At 38.6% G+C, this 24,766-nt stretch overlaps 1 protein-coding gene across 1 annotated transcript in view; it reads left to right on the plus strand.

Annotated features, from left to right (window-relative positions):
- UNC79 (unc-79 homolog, NALCN channel complex subunit) overlaps positions 1 to 24,766 on the plus strand; it is a 251,806-nt gene that overhangs the window by 195,406 nt on the left and 31,634 nt on the right. Inside the window, 9 exon segments of the mRNA XM_036842067.1 lie at positions 2,532 to 2,570; positions 5,470 to 5,563; positions 5,565 to 5,583; positions 5,675 to 5,761; positions 6,657 to 6,778; positions 6,780 to 6,830; positions 10,406 to 10,474; positions 13,973 to 14,083; positions 21,760 to 21,864. Coding sequence (XP_036697962.1) covers positions 2,532 to 2,570; positions 5,470 to 5,563; positions 5,565 to 5,583; positions 5,675 to 5,761; positions 6,657 to 6,778; positions 6,780 to 6,830; positions 10,406 to 10,474; positions 13,973 to 14,083; positions 21,760 to 21,864 — 697 coding nt within the window.

The raw sequence follows: 24,766 nt of genomic DNA on the forward strand, positions 1-24,766 counted from the left end.
GCGCCACCAGGGAAGTCCCTCTCTTTACTTGTTTTAAGATGGGTTCTCTAGGCACTTTGTACTCTTAGGGTGGCTCACTTAATTATGCAACTTGTGGCATTGTCATGTGAAGGGATAAATGGAAGTATAGTAGTTTTATACTTCTGACTCAGAAAAAAGAAAGATGCACACCTTTTGGGAACAGAGCCTTCAGCCTGACTGATTAAAACTTAGCTGCTTTGAGACTTTTCATGTTAAGAAAATTCCATTTAGTAGATAGGACATTAGAAGAAAAGTGATATACTTCATGGATATAAGTAAAGTTCAAATTCAGTAACAAATTGTAGTCCTAGTATACACAACGTATAGGAGAGGACTGAGTTAATTCCCCGTGAATGTATTAAGTTTCCAATCTGTGCTAGCACAGAGCTAGGTGCTTTAGGTTGCACCTAAAGAGTCACCTAGCTCTTGCCCTCAAATGCTTTATGGCTTAGTTGTTGAAGAGGACAGTGATATGTGGAATAACTGAGTAGCCATAAAAGATGGGACATGATTAAAAGCTGTATTCATGAGTGATATGTGCAGTGAGTGCTATGGGAGTTCAGGATGGAAATGATTTCTTAGGGAAGGTCTCTATGGAGGAGGTTGGAGAAAAAAACTGGATTCTGCAAATTCCTGGTATTTGATGGAAGAAAGAGAATGAATCTTCATGGAGCTAAAATTTAATCTTTTTAATGAAAAAAATGATGATTTCAAGTTAAAGACAAACAGGGAAGTGTTAAAAACCCCTCAACCCCAGAAGTATGTGACTCCCTTATCACCCTTCCCCAGATTTTTCTGTAGTATCCTTAGTTGTGTGTATCCTTAGGAGTATGCAGTCAGACTTGGTATAACTATTTCACCTCTAATACTTAGAAATAGCCAATGTGTAAAGTAAGTGATGAACACAGGGAGATAGAGAGATAAGAAAAGATGAATTATGCCCTTGATTTTAACCTAATCATAATAAACGTGGAATAAATGTTATACCAGCTATCAGCAATACTTGTGAAATTGAAAGTTTTTTATTAATGCAAGGTCTCGATTACTACTATCAATACTTTTCAGTTTTAGAACAGACAGAATTATTGTTCTGGTCTGTTACCATCTCCTTGAAATAGCTGATCTAAGTTGTAATAGATACATAGAGGGGTTTTTATTTTGTTTTTGTTTTAACATAAGGGAGAATAAATCATGTTCAAGCATTGCCAATTCTTAGGATGGAAACAAACAAGCTTTGAAGAAAAGCAAAGGAAAAACAATAGAGATACATTTTTACATACTTACATATAAAAATCATTAAACCTGTACCTCCTTTGGGCAGACTAGCAAGAGACAAGGAGAGCATTAAAGCAAGCTGCCCAATTCTTAGCAACCAAACCTACCAAGAAAGCAGATTCAGTAGTCACCTGATTCAGGGTTTCCTTGCATACCTCAATTCCAGGTGAGGCAATGTGGATTTACGAACACTTAAGTTTATTCTAGTCCCACAGGAACTATTTCCAGCATGTTCTAAGAGTGTGTAAGTTCAGCACATCCCTTTCATTTATCACCCAAGCCTTTTCATACGATTTCATGTTTTGCTCTCTACTTAGATCTCTCTTAAAATTTACCCACCCCTTTTTCTAGATGCGGCCTTCAAGATCACATTGGCTGCACCCTTAATTACTGTTTATTTCATTTGCCAATGCTTATCTATTCATTGTAGTGTCATTAGTATGAGAGAGACCATAACCAAAGCAACTGGGAATGATGTCTGGTGTTACTGGTTCTGGACCCTCTATTTCTGTCCAAATGCATTCTTGACTCGATTCACTGTTGTGGTCTTAAGTAAATAAATTTTTAGCATTCTCCTTGTTTGTTTCTTCAATAGCTCACTGATCAAGACATGTTTTTCTAAACCCACGAATTTATTACATTCTTTTTCTTTCTATACATCTAGAATATGTCCATGCATATAGAACCATATAATTATATTTTTCAAAAATTACATGTTATATATTGATTACTTAACCTAATACATTTCTCTTTTCAATATGTCATTTCATCCCAACAATTAGCTGACAAATACCCATTACCTATTTTGCTATCTTACAGAGGCTTTTCCAGTTTGTGGTTTGTCTGCGCTGAGGTTTCAGAGGTTGTATACAAAGAAATGAATTTTGAGTTGAGTTAATATGGGGATGGACTGGGTCAAATACTGTTCTGTTATCTGTCTAACCTGGCTGCAAAGGACATGTTTGTAGGTTGACTGGGTGCTATTCAACCAACTCAACTGTATGCATCTCCATGGAAATATCTGATTTGATGCAGAAAGCAGATTTCAGAAACTAGATTAAATTGAACCCTGGAGATTGACCCCTGAGTGGATCCTCTGTCCCTGGTCAAGGGAATTGTCAATGGTTTTACATGTCCCCCATCTAAATGGGAGCTGCAATGCGGCATACAGTACTCATGCATTTCATCATGAAAACCTAAGATACTCATGTGACTCTGTTTACTTTATTTCCTAGATTGGCATCCAGCACAACTTTTTCTAATCAGGCAGAAAGGTAAGGTCCTAAAATGAGCTCAATCTCACTTTCTTTTTGTCCCCTGAGCATGTTCATCCATTTCTAAAACACTAGAGCGTTTACCACGGGAGGAATATGGTTAGGTTCAGTTGCAGCTCCAGAGAGCACGCGTTCATTTTCTGTTCACACCTTCATTTATTCAATCCTGCATTCACTCATTTCAGTCAACACTTTTTTTTTTTTTAATAAATTTATTTATTTATTTGGCTGTGTTGGGTCTTCGTTGCTGCGCTCGGGTTTTCTCTAGTTGCAGCGAGCGGGGGCTACTCTTCGTTGCGGTGTGTGGGCTTCTCATTGTGGTGGCTTCTCTTGTTGCGGAGCATGGGCTCTAGGCGCACAGGCTTCAGTAGTTGTGGCACGCGGGCTCAGTAGTTGTGGCTTACGGGCTCTAGAGCGCACACTCAGTAGTTGCAGCCCACGGGCTTAGTTGCTCCGTGGCATGTGGTCCCGGACCAGGGCTCGAACCCGTGTCCCCTGCATTGGCAGGCGGATTCTTAACCACTGGGCCACCAGGGAAGCTCTGATGAGAAGTTTTTAATTTAGATGAAGTCTAATGTTTTAAAATATTAAAACAACTTACGATTATTCCTTCTTATTGTTTGTCTAAGGAACCTTTGCCTATCCTTAAGTCAAGAATATATTTTCCAATGTCTCCCAATAGAAGTTTTATGGTTTTAGCATTTATATTTAACATTTACATGGTCCATCTCAAATTAATTTTTATGTATGGTGTGAGGTAGGGGTTGAAGTTCCATTTTATCCATGTGAATACCTTAGTTATTTCAGCACCATTAAAAAAAAAAAAAAGACTTTCCCTTTCCCCATTGGATCACTTTGGTGTCTGTTAAAATCAAATAACCGTATTAGGTTCAGTCTATTTCTAGGCTCTCTATCCTGTTTCACTGATCTGTATGTTGATCCTTGTGCTGGCACCACACTGTCTTGATTGCTGTAGCCGTATAGTAAGTCTTGAAGTCATTGTGAATTCTACCAACTTTGGTCATCTTTCAAAGAAGGTTGATTTGGGATATTCTAGATTCTTTAACATTTCACCTAAATTTTAGAATAAGCTTCTCAATCTCGGGGGGAAGCCTCCTAGGATTGTATTCAGAACTCTAAGTCAGGTTGGGGATAAATGATATCATAAAATATTGAGTCTCTTTCAGTTAATAAACATGGTGTCTATTGTCATTTCATTTGGTCTTTGTTTCTCTCAGCAATGTTTTATGGTTTTCATTGTAGAGATCTTGCATAGCTTTTGTTAAATTTATTCCCAGGAATTTTGGTTTTTTAATGCCAATGTAAATGAAATTAAAAAAATTTTTGTTTTCTAACTTTTTGCTGCTGATATACAAATATACCATTTTTTGTATTAATATTGTAATGTAATAAACTAAATTCACTTATTAGTTGTAGTAGCTGTTTTTTAGATTCCTTAGAATGTAAAGGCAATTGTATGTAAAAAGTCGTATCATCTGTGAATAGTGACAGTTTTACACCTCTTTCTGAGTTTTATGCCTTTTACTTTTTTGTTACCCTATTGCATTGGCTAGGACCTCCAGTATAATACTAAAGATGTGAATGAGCACCCTTGCCTTGTTCTTGCTCTTACAAGAAAATCATTTAATATCTCACCATTAATTATGTTCGCTATAGGTTTTCATAGGTGCCCTTTACCAGACTGAGGATAGTTCCTTCTATTTCTAGTTTGCTGAGAGTTTTTTGTCATGAATGCATGTTGAATTTTATCAAATGCACTTTCTGTTATCTATTGAAATAACTATGGTTTTTTGCCCTTTTATTCTTTAGATATTGAATTGCATTGATTGGGTTTTTGAAGATTACGTCATTCTTACATTCCTGGGATACACTCTATTTGGTCATCGTCAATCATCCTTTTTTATCTACAGCTGGAGTCAGATGTCCATGAGGACTATTGGTCTGTCCTTTTTCTTTTCATTTTGTTCCTTCTTGGTTTTTGTTTTGTTTTATTTGTAATGCTTTATCTGATTTTAGTTTAGGGCCTCATAAAATAACTGGGAAGGGTTCCCCTCCTTTTCTAATTTCGAAAGAGTTTGTGAGGGTTTGGGTGTTCATTTCTATTCTTCCTGAAGAACATTTTTGACCTATAAGTTTTGAGCCAGCATATCAGGGTAGACAAGGCAGAAAGAAACAATTAGGTAAGATGGATTTTTTACTAGTTTCCAGTTGGGCTCTTTGATTTCCTCCTTCTTCTTTTCAGCAACTCAGCTGCAATCACCTCTGGGAACATCCTTTCTGATACTTTGGTCTAAGGGAAAAGGCCAAATAATCATCTCTTGGCTCCCTGTTTTGACATGCAGTGGTAGTGCAGACGGTAAAGGGGAAAACTGCACATATCAAAGTCCTAACCTTTTTACAAGTACCAGCTCAGATGCCCCAAGAAAACTTCCCAGATCTTCCAGGAGGAATGAACATCTCCCTCCCTGCATTTTCCCTCAGAGGGGCTGCCTCTCTCTCTCAGCCAAGGACACTTTCTGAGAGGATCTTGCTGATAATCCCCATCCTGGATTCTAGTCCTGACTCTGCCATTCTCTGGACTTGTAGCCTCTGTAGGTCACCTTTTCTCTCTGGCCTGGGAACCCTCATCTGTACAGTGGGGTGGCTGGAAATTAGTCTGAGACCAACTCTGGCATTACCTTGGTTCCCTCCTCTTTCTAAAAATGTATCGTTAACAGGGATTCCATGTGACTAGAATATTTCATCTTACTAATGAAAATGACAGTGGGATATTCCGTAAGAGGACTGATGTGTATGTGAATAAGTAAGTAAATAAATACCTGAACTCATGCTGGTTGCTCCAAGATTCCTTGTGTTTTCTCTCCCTGGTCAACGCCAGCATGATGGTCCCCGGCAATGCAGCGGGGGTGGCCAAGCAGTTCCTGCGCTGTATATTCCATCAACTGGCTCCCAATGGCATCTTCCCGCAGCTGTTTCCAGAGCACTATCAAAGGTTAATTCATCCATGGGGGAATCCAGACACCACAGACGTGGCTAGTCGCTGAAACCCAAACGCTAACTAAATCTGATTATTGTCTTTCCAGATGGGACTTTTTTACGGACCTTGGCCACGTCTCTGATGGACTTCAATGAGCTGAGCTCTGTTGCCGTCCTCAGTCAGCTTCTTGGAGGTAGGTTTGCTTTCTTGGCACTCTGAGCTCCTGCCGAAATCACTGCTGAGGAAGAAATTCAAAGTCATTTAATTTAAGTATTAAATTTTAAATGTCAAATTAAATTTTAAGTAATTTAAAATTAAAACATTAAAAAAATGAAAATTGCCAATGCATAGAATAGTGTCAGTTGGACACTGCTGTTTAGTGTGGACTTACAATTTTACTTGAAGCTTCTGGACCCCTTCACTAAGAGGCGGGTGCCAGGCGTGGTGCACTCACCTCCACAAATTCTCCAGCTTTCAAAATGGGTGGTGCGTAGATCCATGTGCATTGTATCCCGAGACTTGGATTCAAATTCAGCTTCACCGTTTGTTTGTATCACGAGATCTGGGTTCGAGGTCTGCTTATTTTCTGTATCATGAGACTTGAAGCTACTTCTCACCTCCATGGCTTATTCGCTGTATCGCTTTACTTGGAGTCTGTCTCCTGTCCTCTGCTTATTAGCTTTTTTCAGTTAGCTTGGAGGGGTCGACAGATTGCCGTGGGGACTTTGCTGTTGCTATAGTAGTCATCCTCAGTCTTTGGCCGGTGGAGTTTCCACAAGCATCATTCACCTGCGTTTCTTAACACCTAACCCACACCAATTGTAGATCCTTAAAAGGTGTTCTATTTCCTGCTCACATTTCACACCTTTCTCACTGAGTCAGAGATCACAATTTTCCCCCCTACTTGGTGTGGATTTGTCAATTTTCCCTGTACTCCTGCTTGTTACAATGATTAGCTTTTATAGCAGGTACACGACACATGTTTATAGGTGTAAATATGTGATTTTTAAAAACTGATCTTCACCAAATAGCTGTATGAATTCCCCACACTGTTTCAGCAGTTGATTGCCTATGCTTTGTGTTTTTAGGGTCTAAATAACAAAAGAATTTACCAGCAGGGGGTGCTATGATACGCTGTTTGGAAAACATTGCTACCTTCATGGAAGCTTTGCCCATGGATTCTCCTAGTAGCCTCTGGACAATCATCAGCAAACCAGTTTCAGACTTTTTTTGCCAAGCTGCCTTGTGGTTTTGCCTCTGAGGTAAGCTGAACACAGGATTTCATTTTAAATTACTTCCTTACTGTTTGCGGATCATCTGGGTCTTGGGTGATTTAATGTTTCATAAAGGGCTATAAGGAGTCTCTGTTAGCCACAGAGTAGAGAGCGTTATTTAGCTTTTCTCTTCAAATGTTACAGAATGACAGTAATATGCAGTGGACATTTTGACTTAGTGATTTCATGTTTCCAGTTGAGTAAAAAATAAAAAAGTTCAGGAAGACGTTAGTAGATTGTGTTTATCTACAAATTGTTCTCAAAAGGATATTAAATAAAAACATAATAGTTTCATCTAAAAGGAGACCAGACATATAATGTAAGGCTTCAATTTTAGAGCATTATCTTAAGGGAAGTGATTGCTTTTGTGTGTGTGAATAAAGTACTTGAAAGACCAAGATGATATTTCTATTTGACAGCTTTACCCCTCCTCCCCCTACTCCCTCACCCCCTGCCCAATGCCATACCACCCTCCAAGAATACACACAAAATTACCTAGCTAGAAATCTGGTAGCCTAAGGAACATTTTCAATATGAGCCCATTAAATGCAAAAACAGAATCCTATACTGTCAAAACTGGAAGAGACCTATAAAAACCATCCTTTCCAATGCTCCCATTTTCCAGATGGAGAACTGCAAATTCAGAGAGATAGTGGCAGTGTAAAGATTAGAACTCAAGTCTTTTGACTCCCAATCCAGTGTCCTTTCACTAGCAGACTCCTAGAGTCCTTCTAGAACAAGGGTGAATTAGAGGCATTCAGGTCTCTATAGCAGGGAGAAAGGAGGTAGCTGGTAGTGGCCATTGCTGTGTCTTTGAACCTCATTGGTTCCACAAGCTTTTTGTGCTTTATCCAGGTCACAGATAAAAATATTCAACTTGCAGCAAAACTGGATCTGACAAGTGAAGTTACACGTTGGCAGCACTACTTCTGAAATGAATATTACATATATGTAAAATGTTTTAAAAAGACCAACCACCTCTGATAATACCTTTTCCCAAATTGGCAAATTTGGAAAATGCGATCCCCAAATAAGGTCTGTAAGGATGATAATTCAGGGACCCTTACCTTGGTGTATGCTGGTTTCTTTGAGTTTGAAATTACTGTAAGAAGCAGGAATACTGAGATCTTTGCCATCTCTCACATCCTGTGATTCTTATCTATCCAGAAATCTAGAGTAGTTGAATAAATCCAAGCAAAGAGAATTGGTACTTTGAAACTATACATGTACATAGCTATTGTACCTATACACTTAGGAAATCAAGTGCATGCATTTCTTTTTAAACATCTTTACTGGAGTATAATTGCTTTACAATGGTGTGTTAGTTTCTGCATTATAACAAAGTGAATCAGTTATACATATATATATGTTCCCATATCTCTTCCCTCTTGCGTCTCCCTCCCACCCTCCCTATCCCACCCCTCTACGTGGTCACAAAGCACCGAGCTGATCTCCCTGTGCTATGCGGCTGCTTCCCACTAGCTATCTATTTTACGTTTGGTAGTGTATATATGTCCATGCCACTCTCTCACTTTGTTCCAGCTTACCCTTCCCCCTCCCCATATCCTCAAGTCCATGAAGCAACTGACAAAGGATTAATCTCCAAAATTTACAAGCAGCTTATGCAGCTCAACATTAAAAAAACAAACAACCCAATCCAAAAATGGGCAGAAGACCTAAATAGACATTTCTCCAAAGAAGATATACAGATTGCCAACAGACACATGAAAGAATGCTCAACATCATTAATCATTAGAGAAATGCAAATCAAAACTACAATGCGATATCATCTCACACCGGTCAGAATGGCCATCATCAAAAAATCTACAAACAGTAAATGCTGGAGAGGGTGTGGAGAAAAGGGAACCCTCCTGCACTGTTGTGGGAATGTAATTGATACAGCCACTATGGAGAAACAGTATGGACGTTCCTTAAAAAAATAAAAATAGAACTACCATACGACCCAGCAATCCCACTACTGGGCATATACCCTGAGAAAACCATAATTCAAAAAGAGTCATGTACCAAAATATTGAAGTGCATGCATTTTAACACGACCACATGGACCCTCCCTAGGAGCAGAGAGCCATTCAGGGCCATTCATTGCTTAGGAGCTACACACTTTTAGAGAAGGGGTGCGGCAGGCATGGCAAATTCAAATGCCTGTAGGGCGGTGCTATAATGAAAATATTTAACTTGAACATGGACTAGTTGGAAGCATTGCCAGCTGGAAACAATTAGTAAACCTGATTTGTAACAATCAGTCCTGTCCAAAGGGACCCTGACTGCAAGGTTAATGAGTGGAGCGGAGTGAGATAAGAAGGAGAATGGAGACCCTTGAGAACTGGAAAGCACCAGTCCTTTCTAATGGGGTCAGCTGCTCCTCCACTCCAGCCAATTGTTATTTGAGAATGCAGTCCTCATCTCCCCACGTTTTCTAAGATATTTCCTGACTTCCTTCATAGGTCACTGTGGGGACCTGATGAGCAGCCGGTTTTCAGCCCCTGGTTTAAAGTAATGTAAATGTCACATCAACTCCTATGGGTATTGAGCAGATTAAATAGACCAATGGTTCCCTTAGAAGGTATTGATACTTGTGAAATACTTTCAGAATTTATCTGAAAACTAGCCCTGCTGGATTTTGTCTGGGCACTGCCTCTGATCATCCTATGCTGTGTATTTAATCTCTGGGGAAAATATTAAGCCATTGAAAGACCTTCTGTAGTTTGTTCTCATCAATTTAGAGAAGTGGATTTCAAACATCAGTGTGTGTCAGTGTCCCTGAAGGACTTGCTAAAAATCTGACTCCTGGGCCTTACTCTGAGAACTTCTGGTTCAGTAGGGGTGCGACCTGAGGATTTGCATTCCAACTAGTTTCCAGATAATAGAGGCGCTGCTGGTCCAGGGGTCATACTTGGAGAAACACTGGCTTCGTTTGTACTCTCTTAAAGAGGTTCATATTGTACACAGCTGCAGAGATTTCACTGTAACCTACTATTTTCATATATTTAACAATGTTAAATAATATCATTGCTTATTCTTGCTATAACATTTCCCCCCAAACCCAGTACACATTATTTAAAAAGTACATTTTGATGTGGAATTGTGCCAAAATATGCTACTTGATTTGTGAGGCATGATTTTCTCTTGTAGGAATTTTACTGCTTTTTCTTAGGTTATTGTTATATCTTTTTGTAGCAGAGAAATGACAGATGAAACGTTCTTTATTTGGACTAATAAGCCTAATGGTTTTAAATTGATCTAAGTAGGTTTTTTTTTTCAACATGGCCTTTCACAAATTAATAGACCTCTTTAGGATTGGGCACATTTAATATCAATTAATATTATTTAATTGTTTAACACTGTTTAATTAATGGTTTAATTAAATTTTTAAAGCTAAGAATTATTATTTTTTCAACATGAATATATGGCATGGAAAACTGTAAGGAGGCAGCTATATTTCAGATTTTTTTTTCCTAAAATAAATGCTTAGAGGAAATATATGAAGCAAAAGATATGTTAAGAAGAGTACTGACTTTTACTTTTTTTGTATTTGTTCATAGTGTTCTTTAGATTCCAGTTTGAGAATTATGATCTGCCTCTTGAAGATACCCTCTACCAATGCCACAAGGGTATGTATATTTAGAAAAACATAACCAATTGGTTATTTGGTTATTTTTTAACCTAAAAAGACAGGCATATAGCAAGCAGTAGTGAAGAAATAGTTATCACATACTGAATGCTTCACTTTCAACCTTTTTTTTTTTATTTTTTTTTAGTGAAGTATAGTTGAATTACAATGTTGTGTTAATTATTGCTGTACAGCAAAGTGACTCAGTTATACATATATATACATTCTTTTTCATATTATTTTCCATTTTGGTTTATCACAGCATATTGAATATAGTTCTCTGTGCTATACAGTAGGACCTTGTTGTGTATCCATTCTAGATATACCAGTTATCATCTGCCAATCCCAAACTCCCAATCCATCTCTCTCCCACCACCCACCCCTTGGCAACCAACAGTCTATTCTGTATGTCCCTGGTTCTGTTTCTGTTTCATAGATAGATTCACTGTCATATTTTAGATTCTACATATAAGTGATATCATATGGTATTTGTCTTTCTCTTTCTGACTTATTTCACTTGGTATGATAATCTCTAGTTGCCACTTTCAACCTTTTGCAAGTGCCTAGTATGAAGAACTCTAATAGATTACAGTATCGTTGGTCCTTTTAGTCCTGGGCCATGTCCACGAGTTCATCCTCAGTACTATGAACTCTTAGTACTGGGCCATGTCCACCAGTTTATCCTCAGTACTATGAACTCTTAGTCCTGGGCCATGTCCACCAGTTCATCCTCAGTACTATGAGCTAGATGATCCTTCCAAACACAGATCTCATCGCACTGCTTCCTTGTTTAAAATCTTTGATAACTTCTCACTTCTTTTAAGATAATGTCCAAATCCCTTAATGGAGCATACAAGAAGGTACTTCGTTAACTTGCAAGCCTACCTTTCCTAGTTAGTCTCTGGCTACTTGTCCCATCCCTGTGCTTCCTGCGTACTTTCAGAATCATCATCATTATCATCATCGAAACAATAACCACTGTTTGTTGAGCACTTACCATATGGCAGACATTGTGCTAATTGCTGTACATTTATAATCTTATTTAATTTCATACTTCCTTGCCTTTGCTTAGGCCATTTCCTTTGCCTGAAATGCTTTATACCCTTGCTGCTGAGTGAACTCCTTCTCATTCTTCAAGATGAGAATCTGAATTCCATTCCAATTTTAAAAAAGCTCACATTTTCTGTAGCAGCTTCCTCCTATATCAGATCCCACAATACCTGACAGAGCTCTCTATATGAGCAGTTATATTATACTGAAGTCTCCCCAGTGAGCCTGTGAGCTTTATGAAGTCCAGCACTGTGTCTCATTTACTTTTGTATTCCTGGCTACATTCCCAGGCTGCATTATATGCAATAGTGCAATAATGTGTATTGCAATGGCTTGTAGCTACTAGTTAATATACCAAGAAGGCACATCCCCTGTAGCTTTTTACCTTGACTGTGCTTGCATAGGCTTATGGTTTATGCTGGAAAATTGCATAGAGATCATTTGGTTTAGTCTGCTCATTTACAGATAAGGAAACAGGCTCAGAGAGATGAAGTGTCCTGGCCAAGGTCACATAGCTGGTTACTGGAAGATCTGAGACTTGAATCTAGGTCCTTTGATTTCAAGCTTTTTTGTCTGTTGTACCGTATTGCCCCATTACCATGCTGCTTTGCTAGATAAAAGAGCAAGTTTCTATATAGGTCTGAATTCAGGTTTCTTTTTTTGACCAATAAGGATTTATATCAACCAGAGACATATTCCTATCCCTATCCCTGTTCATTCATTAGTAGTGTTTTAAGGCAACAACACTTATACAAAGCAAACAATACTGAATCAATAGTACTATTTCAAAGAGTGTCTCTAAGATTTTCTGTATGGAAAGCACTACATGGTTTCTGCGGGTAATACAAATAACAAACATAATTCCTATCCTCAGAGGCAGCTAACATGTAATGAATTCATTTTTGTATCCATAAGGAAAAAGGACCTCAAAAATGCACATATTCTTTGATTTAGTCATTGTTTTTCTGGGAATCTATTCTAAGGAAGAAAATGCAAATTTCATGCAAAAACATATTTGTTGAGATGTTCTATATAATAAAATCTGACTCTTGTGGCCATTAAAATGGATCTTTATGAAGAATTAAATAGCATTGGAAATTTCGTACGTTATTATCTTAACAAAATGTAGTATTATATATACGTGTAAGATTTCAGCTGAGTAAACTGGTGTGTGATGAAGAAGAGAAATATATCAAAATGTTATCACTGGGTGATGGGAATATGGATGACTTTTATTTCCTTATCTGTACTTTGCTACAGATCCTGCGTTTGCACACTGAGCATGTGTTACTTTTATAATCCAGATAGTTAGGACCATAGAGGTTGAGAAGTAGTGGAAATCACAGCATCGAAGTCTTTTGGAGCCCAATTAAAATCCTGTCTTCCCTACAGAGCAATTCTCCCTCTGGAAAATTGCCCTGGAATTTGAGTTTGAATTCCATTCAATGGCTGTATGGCCTTAGGCAAGTTACTTGCCTACTTAGCTGCCTCAGCTGAAGAATGGGTATATTAAAGCTTCAGAGTTATGGTGCAGTTCATAACTAACAGTGATGGAAGGCTATCTGTTGCCAAGTGCTTTACATACATTATCTTCTTTAATTCTCACAACACTATTGAGATGGAGGTCATTATTATCCTCATTTTACAGGGAAGAGAATTAAGTCCAGAGAGGTTAAATCACTTATTCAAGGTCACAGAGAGCTCAAGTTTGCAAACACTGGTGTGAAATTCTAGAGCTTGTGTCATTAATTATTATAATATACTGTCTCCCCAGGATTGTTATAAGAAATTTAAATGAGATAAACGATACAAAAGCGTGTAACTCTGCCTGATACTTAGTAGGTGCTCAATAAATGTCTCTAAATGACTTAAGAAAGCATAAGGATCTAAAACTGACCTTTTATGGGTGGGATTCAGATGGGGAAACCAAAACTGACAGCCTTCCTGGTAAACACTGGCAGGAAGCTGGGTCCTGATGTGTCTTATCTAAGCTAATAGTGCTTTGGTACTTACGTGCAAGGGTGGTTTGTGCTACTTAACTGAGATGACAGGCTTCTAGAGGAGCTGTGTCTGATGAACTCACACATGCCTAAAGACTCAGAGAAATAGAGTGGGAGATCCTAAAGCAAACCTCACAGAGTCTTGATTGCTGGGGGTGGGTATGAGGATAAGATTGGAGTTAGGTAGGTTTATAAATGATGCCACATGGAAAAAGTGGATTTTTTTTTAGCAGTAAAATGATTACGTCATGCTCTTTGAGCCATTGATTGAAGATTCAGTTCTGTTCTTGTTAGACAAACAGGTTTGCTACAGTAGCCACCCGGCAACAGATTTGAAATTAAGAAAGAGTGATCCCATTAGTTAAGGTATCATTAGACTTTAGTACTTTTTTTTAATGAAAGAATCAGCAATTGATTTTGGTTTTATTTTGGCCCCAATCTCATTGCAGAGTTTGTTGGAACCATTTTCAAAACTGCTCAGCTTTGTAATTCAGAATGCCATCTTCACTTTGGCCTACCTGGTGGAGGTGTGTGGCTTATGTTACCGAGCTTTCACTAAGGTAAGGTTGCATGTGTGTTTATGTGTCCCTGGGAAACAAAAAACTGGCAGAAACATATTCTTTCTAATCAGTATCAAATCCCTCTTAGGTTAATTTGCCTCAGTATAGTTAAAAGTGAGTAATTCTACTGAGGTCTAATAAAAATCATTAGAAGGAAACACTTTGCACACACAAATATATAAACTATACGTTAAATATGCAAATTTGGAGAACTGAGGGTCATATGGTTTAGAGGAGAAGAGGTATTTTGAATGAAATGAGATAATGGTCCAAATGACCTCTAATGTCCTTTTCAAGTTCACCATCCTATGATTAGTGGGCAAGCCATCAGTACCTATCAATTTTATACCCAAAGTAGAAAAATATCAGCTTGTCATTTGTAAAAGCCTGTGGAGAGCTCCTTAATTCTCATAATTTTTCTGTCTCCCCAGTTCTGGGTTCTTGGCCTCTGAGACTGTAATCTCATCTTTTGTCATCTTGCTTTGATAATGGTTTCTCTATTGCATTATCTTTAGTTTCCCCTGCCCCACTACTGAGGAAGTGGAAAAGTACTGCTTGCCGAGCGCATATAGCAGCCTTGTTGGTGCTGATAGACACTATCCTAATGGAAAAGCAGAAGGCAGGACAAATTGAGAGTGTTTCTGTCCTTAAGAACAATGTGCAAATGTTACTTTTCCAATTTCCAAATTTTCCAAGTTTATTTTCAGTGGGGTTTCTGTTTCTGTTGTTCCCTCTTAAACATTCAGAATACTCCTTTATTCACGTTGTCCACTTCTACAAGCCCTTTAATTTCTCCTAAAAATCTAATTTTTATCAAGGTTTTCATTCTATTTAAAACACCCTTGTCTCCTTTCTTACCGTCTGTGTCCATTCCACCATGTTAAGTGTTTCATGATATCCTTCTCTTTAATCTTTCTGATTATAAACTGTTTATTACTCTGCCTGGAACAATATGTTTTCTAACTACCAAAATAATCAGTATTTTTTTCTTCTTTCAAATCCTTCCTGAAAAATAACTTCTTTATCTTTTTTTCACTTAAAAAAATAGATCTGTAAGACACAGCAGCAAATATAATGAAAAGATATTCTATTTTTAGAAGTCACTTTATTTCTTAATTTTCTTTATGTTTGATTTGTTTAAATTATATATTTTATAGAGGAGGAATCATAATGAGTTTGTACTTTCTATGCTGTGTACTATAAGTATTGATTACAGTGGACCTTCCACTATTTTGAATTCAAGATATTTTTGGTTTTAAATATTCATTATGCATTATATCCCCTCATAATCTATCATAACTTTAGTGCCCTCTCTCTTCCGGTTGTCATCTACCCTTCTTCATTCTGCAACTCAAAATGACTATTAGTTGTAGAAATCTTTGATCTAGGGCCTTCCCACCTTTTTCACAGATAATGAGAAACTATAAGAAATAGCTAAAGAAATAGCAGTATCTAATTGAGGCTTCTCCTCAACTGCTTCACAATACTGTGTTAGTTTCTGTTGCACAACAAAGCGAATCAGCCGTATGCATACACATGTCCCCATATCCCCTCCCTCTTGAGCCTCCCTCCCACCCTCCCTATCCCACCCCTCTAGGTCATCGCAAAGCACTGAGCCGATTTCCCTGTGCTATGCTGCTGCTTCCTACCAGCCAACTATTTTATATTCCGTAGTATATATATGTCAATGCTACTCTCACTTCGCCCCAGCTTCGCCCTCCCACCTCATGTCCTCAAGTCCATTTTCTATGTCTACCTCTTTATTCCTGCCCTGCAACTAGGTTCATCAGTACCATTTTTTTTTTTTAAGATTCCATATATATGCGTTAGCATACAGTATTTGTTTTTCTCTTTCTGACTTACTTTACTCTGTATGACAGACTCTAGGTCCATCCACCTCACTACAAATAACTCAATTTCATTTCTTTTTATGGCTGAGTAATATTCCATTGTATATATGTGCCACATCTTCTTTATCCATTCGTCTGTCAATGGACATTTAGGTTGGTTCCATGTCCTGGCTATTGTAAATATTGCTGCAACGAACATTGTGGTACATGTCTCTTTTTGAATTATGGTTTTCTCAGGGTATATGCCCAGTAGTGGGATTGCTGGGTCGTAGGGTAGTTCTATTTTTAGTTTTTTAAGGAATCTCTGTACTGTTTTCCATAGTGGTTGTATCAATTTACATTCCCACCAACAGTGCAAGAGGGTTCCCTTTTCACTACACCCTTTCCAGCATTTATTGTTTCTAGATTTTTTTGATAATGGCCATTCTGACCAGTGTGAGGTGATACCTCATTGTAGTTTTGATTTGCATTTCTCTAATAATTAGTGATGTTGAGCATCTTTTCATGTGCCCAAGAAAAGACATGGAAAGGTAATAGCTTTGGAGACTATTTGGCAATCGGGCAGTCTCAATAACTTGAAAACTGTCCCACTTAAAATGCTAGAAGTGATGGATGAAATGTAATAAACATGATTTTAAATATATAGCAAATTTTATAAGAATGGAAGTTGCAAAAATGAAAAGGGAATTGAGAACCAGAGTGGTAAGCATATAAGCTGATATTGTAGCAGTCTTGGGGTAGAGAAGTTGATTGTTTTGGTAATTTAGTAGCTTGAGTTTTTTGTTTTTAATTGAAGTATGGTTGATATACAATATTATATAAGTTCCAGGTGTACAATATAGTGATTCACAATTTTTAAAGGTTATACTCCATTTATAGTTATTATAAAAATTGGCTATATTCCCTGTGTTGTACAATATATCCTTGTAGCTTATTTTATACCCAATAGTTTGTACCTCTTAGTCCCCTACCCCTTTCCCTTTCTCCACTGGTAACCACTAGTTGGTTCTCTATGTCTGTGAGTCTGTTTCTTTTTTGTTATATTCCTTAGTGACTTGAGTTTTAAAGCCCATACAGAGAAAGGAAATGAAGTCTTGGGACTATTTCAGGCTGAGAGTTGGAGCTGAGTTGTCCCCAGGAGAAAGCCAGAACCCTTGAAAGGCTATATGTTTGAGAAAAGTTTGATTTGGAAAGGATATATTCTTATAAGGAGGTGACAAAGAATGGGCTCTGTCTGAGCCTGGGAACTGAAAGATTTGTAGTTTCCCTTGAGAATTAGTAAACATGAGCCTATCTTTGAACATGTTTAGAATTTGAATTTGTAATACCTGCATGCTCTGTGAACCCCCAAAAGTCAAATAAATTGGTGCTGGGCAAGTAATTGCATTGGAGTGTCTGGCAGAAGCAAGCTCAAAATCAATCCTCAAACCTCTCTGGAGGGATATGCCTTCAACCTAGGCCCAACAGGATTCCCATAATTAAAATCTGGATGAACATGAGATCATGATCTAAAATTACAAAACATGAAGAAATAATCCACCATGAGCTACTTTAGCATAGTCAACAAAAATCAAGATTATTCCCCCTACGAACTTCCAATATTAGAACAATGTGATAGAGACTATAAAGACATACTCTGAATGATAAGCATTAAAAGATGAATTAAAAACATGAGAAAAGATGTAGTCACTTAAAAAAAAAACCAGATAAATTTGAACAAAGTAGAAATTCTAGAAATGAAATAGTCATTGACATAAAAAAAACTCAGTGGACAGGTTAGAGAGCAAATTAGACATAGCCAAAGAGGGATTTAGTGAAATGAAAATAGATCTGAAGAAATTATATAGCATGCAGCAAAGGGAAATAAAAAGATGAAGAATATAAAGAGAAGATTTAGCCAGTAAATTTGAAATCTTGGGAAACAGGGACAATTTTCTAGAAAAAATGTAATATGTAACAATCAGAAAAAAGACGGCTAGACTTAAATGATGAAAAAATGGAATCAGTAGTTAAAAACCATTCCAATTTATTTTTAAACATCTTTATTGGAGTATAATTGCTTTACAATGGTGTGTTAGTTTCTGCTTCATAACAAAGTGAATCAGTTATACATATACATATGTTCCCATATCTCTTCCCTCTTGCGTCTCCCTCCCTCCCACCCTCCCTATCCCACCCCTCTAGGTGGTCACAAAGCACCGAGCTGATCTCCCTGTTCTATGCGGCCGCTTCCCACTAGCTATCTATTTTACGTTTAAAAACCATTCCAATTTTAAAGACAACTTTCATTAAACATTTAAGGAACAGACTGATCTCTACTTCATGCAAACTAAAACAGAGAATAGAAAAAAAGGGAACAATTTGCAACATATTCTATGAGGCCAATAGAATTTTGATACCAACCAGACAAGGGCAATAGGGGAAAGGAAAATTATAGGCCAGTTATACTTCAAAGATGCAAAAATTCTGAATGAATAATCCCAAGTTAATGCATTAAAAATAAAGCCTCACGCTCAGCCATAAAAAAGAATGAAATTCTGCCATTGGAAGCAACATGGATGGACTTGGAGGGCATTATGCTAAGTGAAGTAAATCAGACAAACAAAGACAAATACTGTATGATATCACTTATATGTGGAATCTAAAAATACGACAAACTAGTGAATATAACAAAAAAGAAACAGACTCACAGATACAGAGAACAAACTAGTGGTTACCAGTGGGGAGAGGGAAGTGGGGAGGGGCAATATAGGGGTAGGGGATTAAGAGGTACAAACTATTATGTATAAAATATAAGGATATATTGTACAACATGGGGAATATAGGAAATATTTTATAATAACTATAAATGGAGTGTAACCTTTAAAAATTGTGACTAAATATATTGTTCCCCTGGAACTTATATAATATTGTACGCCAACTATACTTCAATTTAAAAAATTAAAAAAAACTAAAGCCTCATGACCTAGTGAGGATTTTCTTGTAATATAAAATTGGTTTAAATATTAGAATATCTATTTATGTTACCATGTTGCCAGATTAAAGGAGGAAAAGCTTTTATCATTATCTCAAGAGATACAAAAGAAGCATTCTATATAATTCAACATCCATTTATGGTAAATCTTGTCAAACTAGGAGTAAAAGGGGTAACTTGATAAAGGGTGTCTACCAGAAATCTCTAGGAAACATTATACTTATGGTGAAATGCCAACAGTAGTCCCTTTAAAATCATAAGTTAAGACAAGAATGGCCGTTATCACTGCTTCTATTTGCTATGGTTCTGGAGGTCCTGCTCAGTTGAGTAAGACAGGAAGAATAAATCAAAGTATAAGGATTAGAAAGGAAAAAAACTCTCCCTTTTCATAGATGATGTGATTACAAATGAACTGAAGAGAATCTAGCTATAGACACCTTTTTATAACTTTTATGAGAATTCAGCAAGGATGCTGATACAAATGAACATCCAGAAATCATCTACCTTTAATTATTCAGCTACAAATGATTATAAAATATACTTTAAAAATAGCATTTATTGTGGCAACAAAAAATGAATCTAACAAAAATATGCAAGAATTTTATGGAGATAACCAGAAAATTTTATTAAACAACGTTAAATAAATGGAGACAGATCTCATGTTCATGAGTGAGGACCCAGCATAATAAAGATAGCTAATTCTCACAAAATAACCTATAAATTTAGTATAATTCCAATAAATATCCTAGACTTTCTCTCCTGATACTGATGGACTAGATAATTTGAACGTATCCTCCCACTGGATTTGAAAAGTTTCTTAAAAAAGTGAACAAACTATTTTCTGAAAACTTTAAAAAATCAACAAAATGCTAACCAGATATAGAATTACCAGGCTAAGATCTGAGAGAACACAGAAATGCAAAGATGTGAGCCTAGCACTGAAGACCTTTTTTTGCCCTGGGGGTGTTTGCCTATCTGAAAGATGTGACAATTCTGGAAGATCCAGGAGGCTAGGGGGGAAAAAGTCAGAATCCAGGACCTTCCAAGAGTGGAGACTCTCTGATCCTGCACCTCCCGCACCTTTTGGCTGGGACCACTAAGTAAAGATAACCCAGAAGTGAAGTGGTCCTCACATGGACACAGATCCCTGTCAAGACCCTTGGTGGCCCAAGATAAGATATTACAAGGTTTGTATGTGTATTAAGGTAACCCTGGATCACTAGTACCTCCAGTACCTGGTAAAAAATGAACAGAAAGCTCTTTGGAGGAAGATAACATTTCGGGCCTCAAATTATTTCTAAAAATATTTTAAAAATAAAGGATGCACCATGCAAAGATAACCAGACATATGAGGAGGCAAGACACCACAAGTGAGAATGAGTAGAAAGAAAAGACAGTGGATACAGACCTACAGGGTCTCCAATAAGTTGGTTATGATCAAGAAAGGACACATAGGGGACTTTGAAGGTGCTTGTGATGTGTACCCAACTTGGCTGCTGATTACATGAGTGTTCAATCTATGCTAATCTGTTCATCTGTTCACTTATATTTTATGTACTTTGCTGCATGTGTGCTATATTTGACAATAAAAAAAGCTTACAAAATTGAAAATATTCTAGCATTGCATTAACAAGGACAGATCAATGGATTTCAGTATGTTCATACAATAAAACATCATTAAGCTGTTTAGTTGAAAGAATGAGAACTATATGTATCAACAGGGACTCACTTCAAAAATATAATGGAGGGGCTTCCCTGGTGGCGCAGTGGTTGAGAATCTGCCTGCCAATGCAGGGGACACGGGTTCGAGCCCCGGTCTGGGAAGATCCCATATGCCGCGGAGCAACTAGGCCCGTGAGCCACAATTACTGAGCCTGCGCGTCTGGAGCCTGTGCTCCGCAACAAGACAGGCCGCGATAATGAGAGGCCCACGCACCGCGATGAAGAGTGGCCCCCGCTTGCCGCAACTAGAGAAAGCCCTCGCACAGAAACGAAGACCAAACACACCCATAAATAATAAATAAATAAATTTAAAAAGAAAATCAACTGGAAGACCCAGTAAATGGTTTAAAAAATATATATATATAATGGAGTAAAAAATTATAAGTTGCAGAAAGATATGCATTGTATGATACCATTATAGAAAGTTAAAAACAAGCAAAAATAATAGTAAGCCTTATAATGGAGGTATACATATGTAGTAAAAGTGTAGTACATGAAATAATAAGCACCAGATTCAAAATAGTGGCTATTTCAAGGAAAGGAGAAAGAAAAGAGAGCACTGTATAGGTAGCTTCAACTATGTCTGTGATGTTTGATTCTTGATAAAAAGTATTAAATCAAATAAAGCAAAATGCTATGATTTAACAAAGATGGGTAATAGGTATATGATATATTCCATCTCTCTATTTTTCTGTATGCTTGAAATAGTCCACTTAAAAAGTAAGTTCCTTTTGAGAGGATATGAGACCCTTTCAACAGTGTTACATGTTTTTCTCTAAATCATTTTCTATTGAAAAAAATCCTTTTAGATTTGTTTAGTTTCTGCAGTTCTTGGAACCTCTCCCCTGTGAATAAGAACCAAATCTCGTGGTTTCAGTCTTTAAGAGATAGCCTATCTTTTTCTTATCCATTAAATTATGTGTTCTCAGTGCTTCACTAAACTCATTACAAACACAAAAATGCCCTTTTTCTTTTTTCTTGGGTTTATTTCTTAAGGACAGTTCACTATGCATTTTAAAATACTGTTTCTTATTTCTGATCTGTGAATCTTTTGGAAGCTCTTTTGACATAGGTCTATTCTAATTGAATTTTTAGAAATCGCTTACCTTCTTCTCTCTTGTTTTGTTTAGGAGAGGGATAAATTCTATTTGTCTCGTAGTGTTGTTCTAGAACTCCTGCAGGCCCTGAAGCTTAAATCTCCTTTACCGGATACAAACCTCCTTCTGCTTGTGCAGGTAGGCTTATGCCTCATTTCACTTTTCATGAAATTCACTTATGTTTGGAAAATTTAAGGAAGGTGTGGGACATACGCATAAATTAAATGTCTGTCCAGAGATAAGAAATAATATATCTTACGTAAGCCATGATCTGTCTGTCACTATGCACTTGGCACTTCCACTGGCTAAGAAAGACCAGAAAAGGAGTATTTATTTTGTTCCTACTGTGGAACTAGTTCTGTGAAAGACAAAAAAGAAGAATGAAACGATAATGTGTCCGCGAGAAGTTTATGGTCCAGTAGGTTGGAGGGGCAGCCCATTAATGGCTACCAGAGCTGAGGCAGGACTAAGGAAGCCAAAAATGAGCGACCCGGAGGCTGAGGTCTGATCGCGGAGTCACGTGAGTATGGATGGGTCGCCAAATCTCTGTGAAGCAGAAGTGAAAGTGAGGGTGGGCCCAGCCAGATATGGTCAAAAGGCAGGACGGGCTGAGTCCAACCAGGGTGGGAGGTGGGTGTGAAAGAACCAGCACCACAGGAGCCCTAAGGCAGGGGGCGGGGCTTGAACACATACCAGACAGGCTCTAGAGAACTTGCAAAGATTAATGCTTTTGGTTGTAGGGCTGCTTACGAGAGGCTCTAGCTCTCCATCCCTGGCATCCTTAGCTCAGCATCTTAGGCAAGTGTGCAGGTTTTGATCACACAAGACAGGCTGCGATGAGTGCCATGAGTGAGAAAGAGACGTAGATAAAGTCCTAGGGGGGAGTTAAGAGCAGGAGGCATCTTACCTCATATGGTGTGAAATCAGGGAAGACTTCATGAAGGAAGTGGCGTTTGAACTGGGTCACAAAGGACTGGTGGGTGCAGGCCAAACTCTGCCTGGGGTTGGAGTTCAGCCTCAGAGGCTGGCCGTCTTCAAGCAATAAAGGGAGGCTTCAGCAGAAAGGTGGAATAAATTTAGGAATAATGACATGAGGATGGGGTTTAGGAAAAGGCTGGCCATGCCAGGGGTGTCAGCAAGGGATCAGGTAAACTGGGATCCTGCCTCGTATCCCGAAGGTTGAGCCTGGTTTTAAAGACTTGGTCGTGAGCTGCAGCTGGGATCAGGGTATCATTCTGACTGCCTTTGTGCAAAGTACCCAGGAAGTGTGTCACAGCTGTTTCAGTTCTCCCTGCTGAGCGTTATGGCCAGTCCCAGAGTCTGGGCCTACAAGGTTGAGCTTAAATGACTGAAGGAAAATGGGAGCTTGATATCAAGGAACTAGACAGGTTTCCCTGAATCTTAGGTACCTTGGGTGCCATTTGGAGAGATGAGGGAGAAGGGGAAATTAATGGAGCATCTATTAAGTGCCAGGCAACATGCTGGGGCTTTATATATCCCCCTCGCTTACTCCTTACAACCATGAGAGGAATTGGTCCTGTATCGTAGATGAGGAGACTGCGGCTCAGGGGGGTTCAGTGACTTGCCCAAGATCACACAGCTGGCATAAGTAGCGTAAGCACCTGACCACAGTGTCTAATCCGTATAGAGCACAGCCTAGTCAGGCCCCGCACATCACTTGCCCGGATTACCATAATAGCTCTTAGCTTTTTGCACCGTTCATTTCTCTCCACGTCAATCCAGTCTTATAGCCTATGGCTGCCTAGAGGAATTTTGCTAAAGCTCTGCTTTTTATCATATCACTCTGTGCATTGAAAACCTCCAGTGACCTTGTGGTACCCGAATTGTCAAGGTCTTCCATCATCTGAACATGTTTGACTCTTCAGCATTATCTCCCACTACAAATATTTACTGACCACCTATCTCCGGCTAGGTTCTGGGGGTATAGATATATAAAGGCACAGGCCCTACCCTTATAACGTGCTAACCAGTATACTGAAAGTCTGTACAGTATATAAACTACTGTAGAGGAGGGAGTGGCCAGCTCAGCCTGGGAAATGGAGGAAAGCTCATTAACCGTTATGAACCCCGACCTGGCCCAGGTGCTGGGGAAACAGAGATGAATAAGTCATGGCCCCTTCCTCCCAGGAGTTTCCTGTCTGATAGGAGTAGCTGACGTCGAAACAAAAATTCCCAGCGCAGTGTAATGGGTACGGTAGCAGAGGTGTGTACTGAGTAGGGGAGTGGTGTAGAAAAGGGATTGTATGTTTTTGAAGGGCGTGCAGAAGTTTGGGGGTTTACCTGGGAGAAGAGGATGAATACCCTTGTCATTAACCATTTAATATCCACTAACTGGTCCCCGTCTTCCCCCACCTTATACTAGTAATCCTTGGGAACAGAACGGAGTTTTTCTCAAAGGCTTGAGATTTAATAAAAAGTTGGTATACTTTCCCCAGGCACAATGATGCTTTCTGAGAGGAGTGACTGCTGGAAAATGATGGCAGTGGATGTTGGGCATGATATAGTCAGAGTGAAATGGCTCCCATTGTACCAAGATGCTGGACAGCCCAAGAGGGAGACAGAAGCAAAGCATAGCCAGGAAATATCTGTGTTCCTAAGAAGAGACAGATTGACTCTCTTCCAGTGGATTGCCACTGGCCAGTCCTACCTCTTCACACATCAGCAGCAACACCACTTTTGAGTACAAGTAACTTTGATGCAACTGACCATAAAGGTTAATAAGATCAACACTGGTTTCGAGGAGAGGGCAGGTGAACTAGGCTTGGTGAAGTAGCCCATGAGAGAGTTAAGGCCAGCAGGTTGACAGTGTCTGGAAGTCACTTGCTTCTGATAGCGTTTAGATTGGGGACATGCCACCTCAAAACAACCTCAGTTTCCAGGCCCTGAAGGTACTTTCCAGCGGGCATCGGAGGCTGGTCCCTTGATTGCCCTCAGTCTTGAGCAGAGCAGGTCTGTGTGGTTGATCTTCTTGGGTTCTAGCACCCCACTTTGTGACTGCAGCTGGGGGCAGGTTTTTCTC

The sequence above is a fragment of the Balaenoptera musculus genome, chromosome 2, assembly GCF_009873245.2.
Source record: "Balaenoptera musculus isolate JJ_BM4_2016_0621 chromosome 2, mBalMus1.pri.v3, whole genome shotgun sequence".
Lineage (NCBI taxonomy): Eukaryota > Metazoa > Chordata > Mammalia > Artiodactyla > Balaenopteridae > Balaenoptera > Balaenoptera musculus.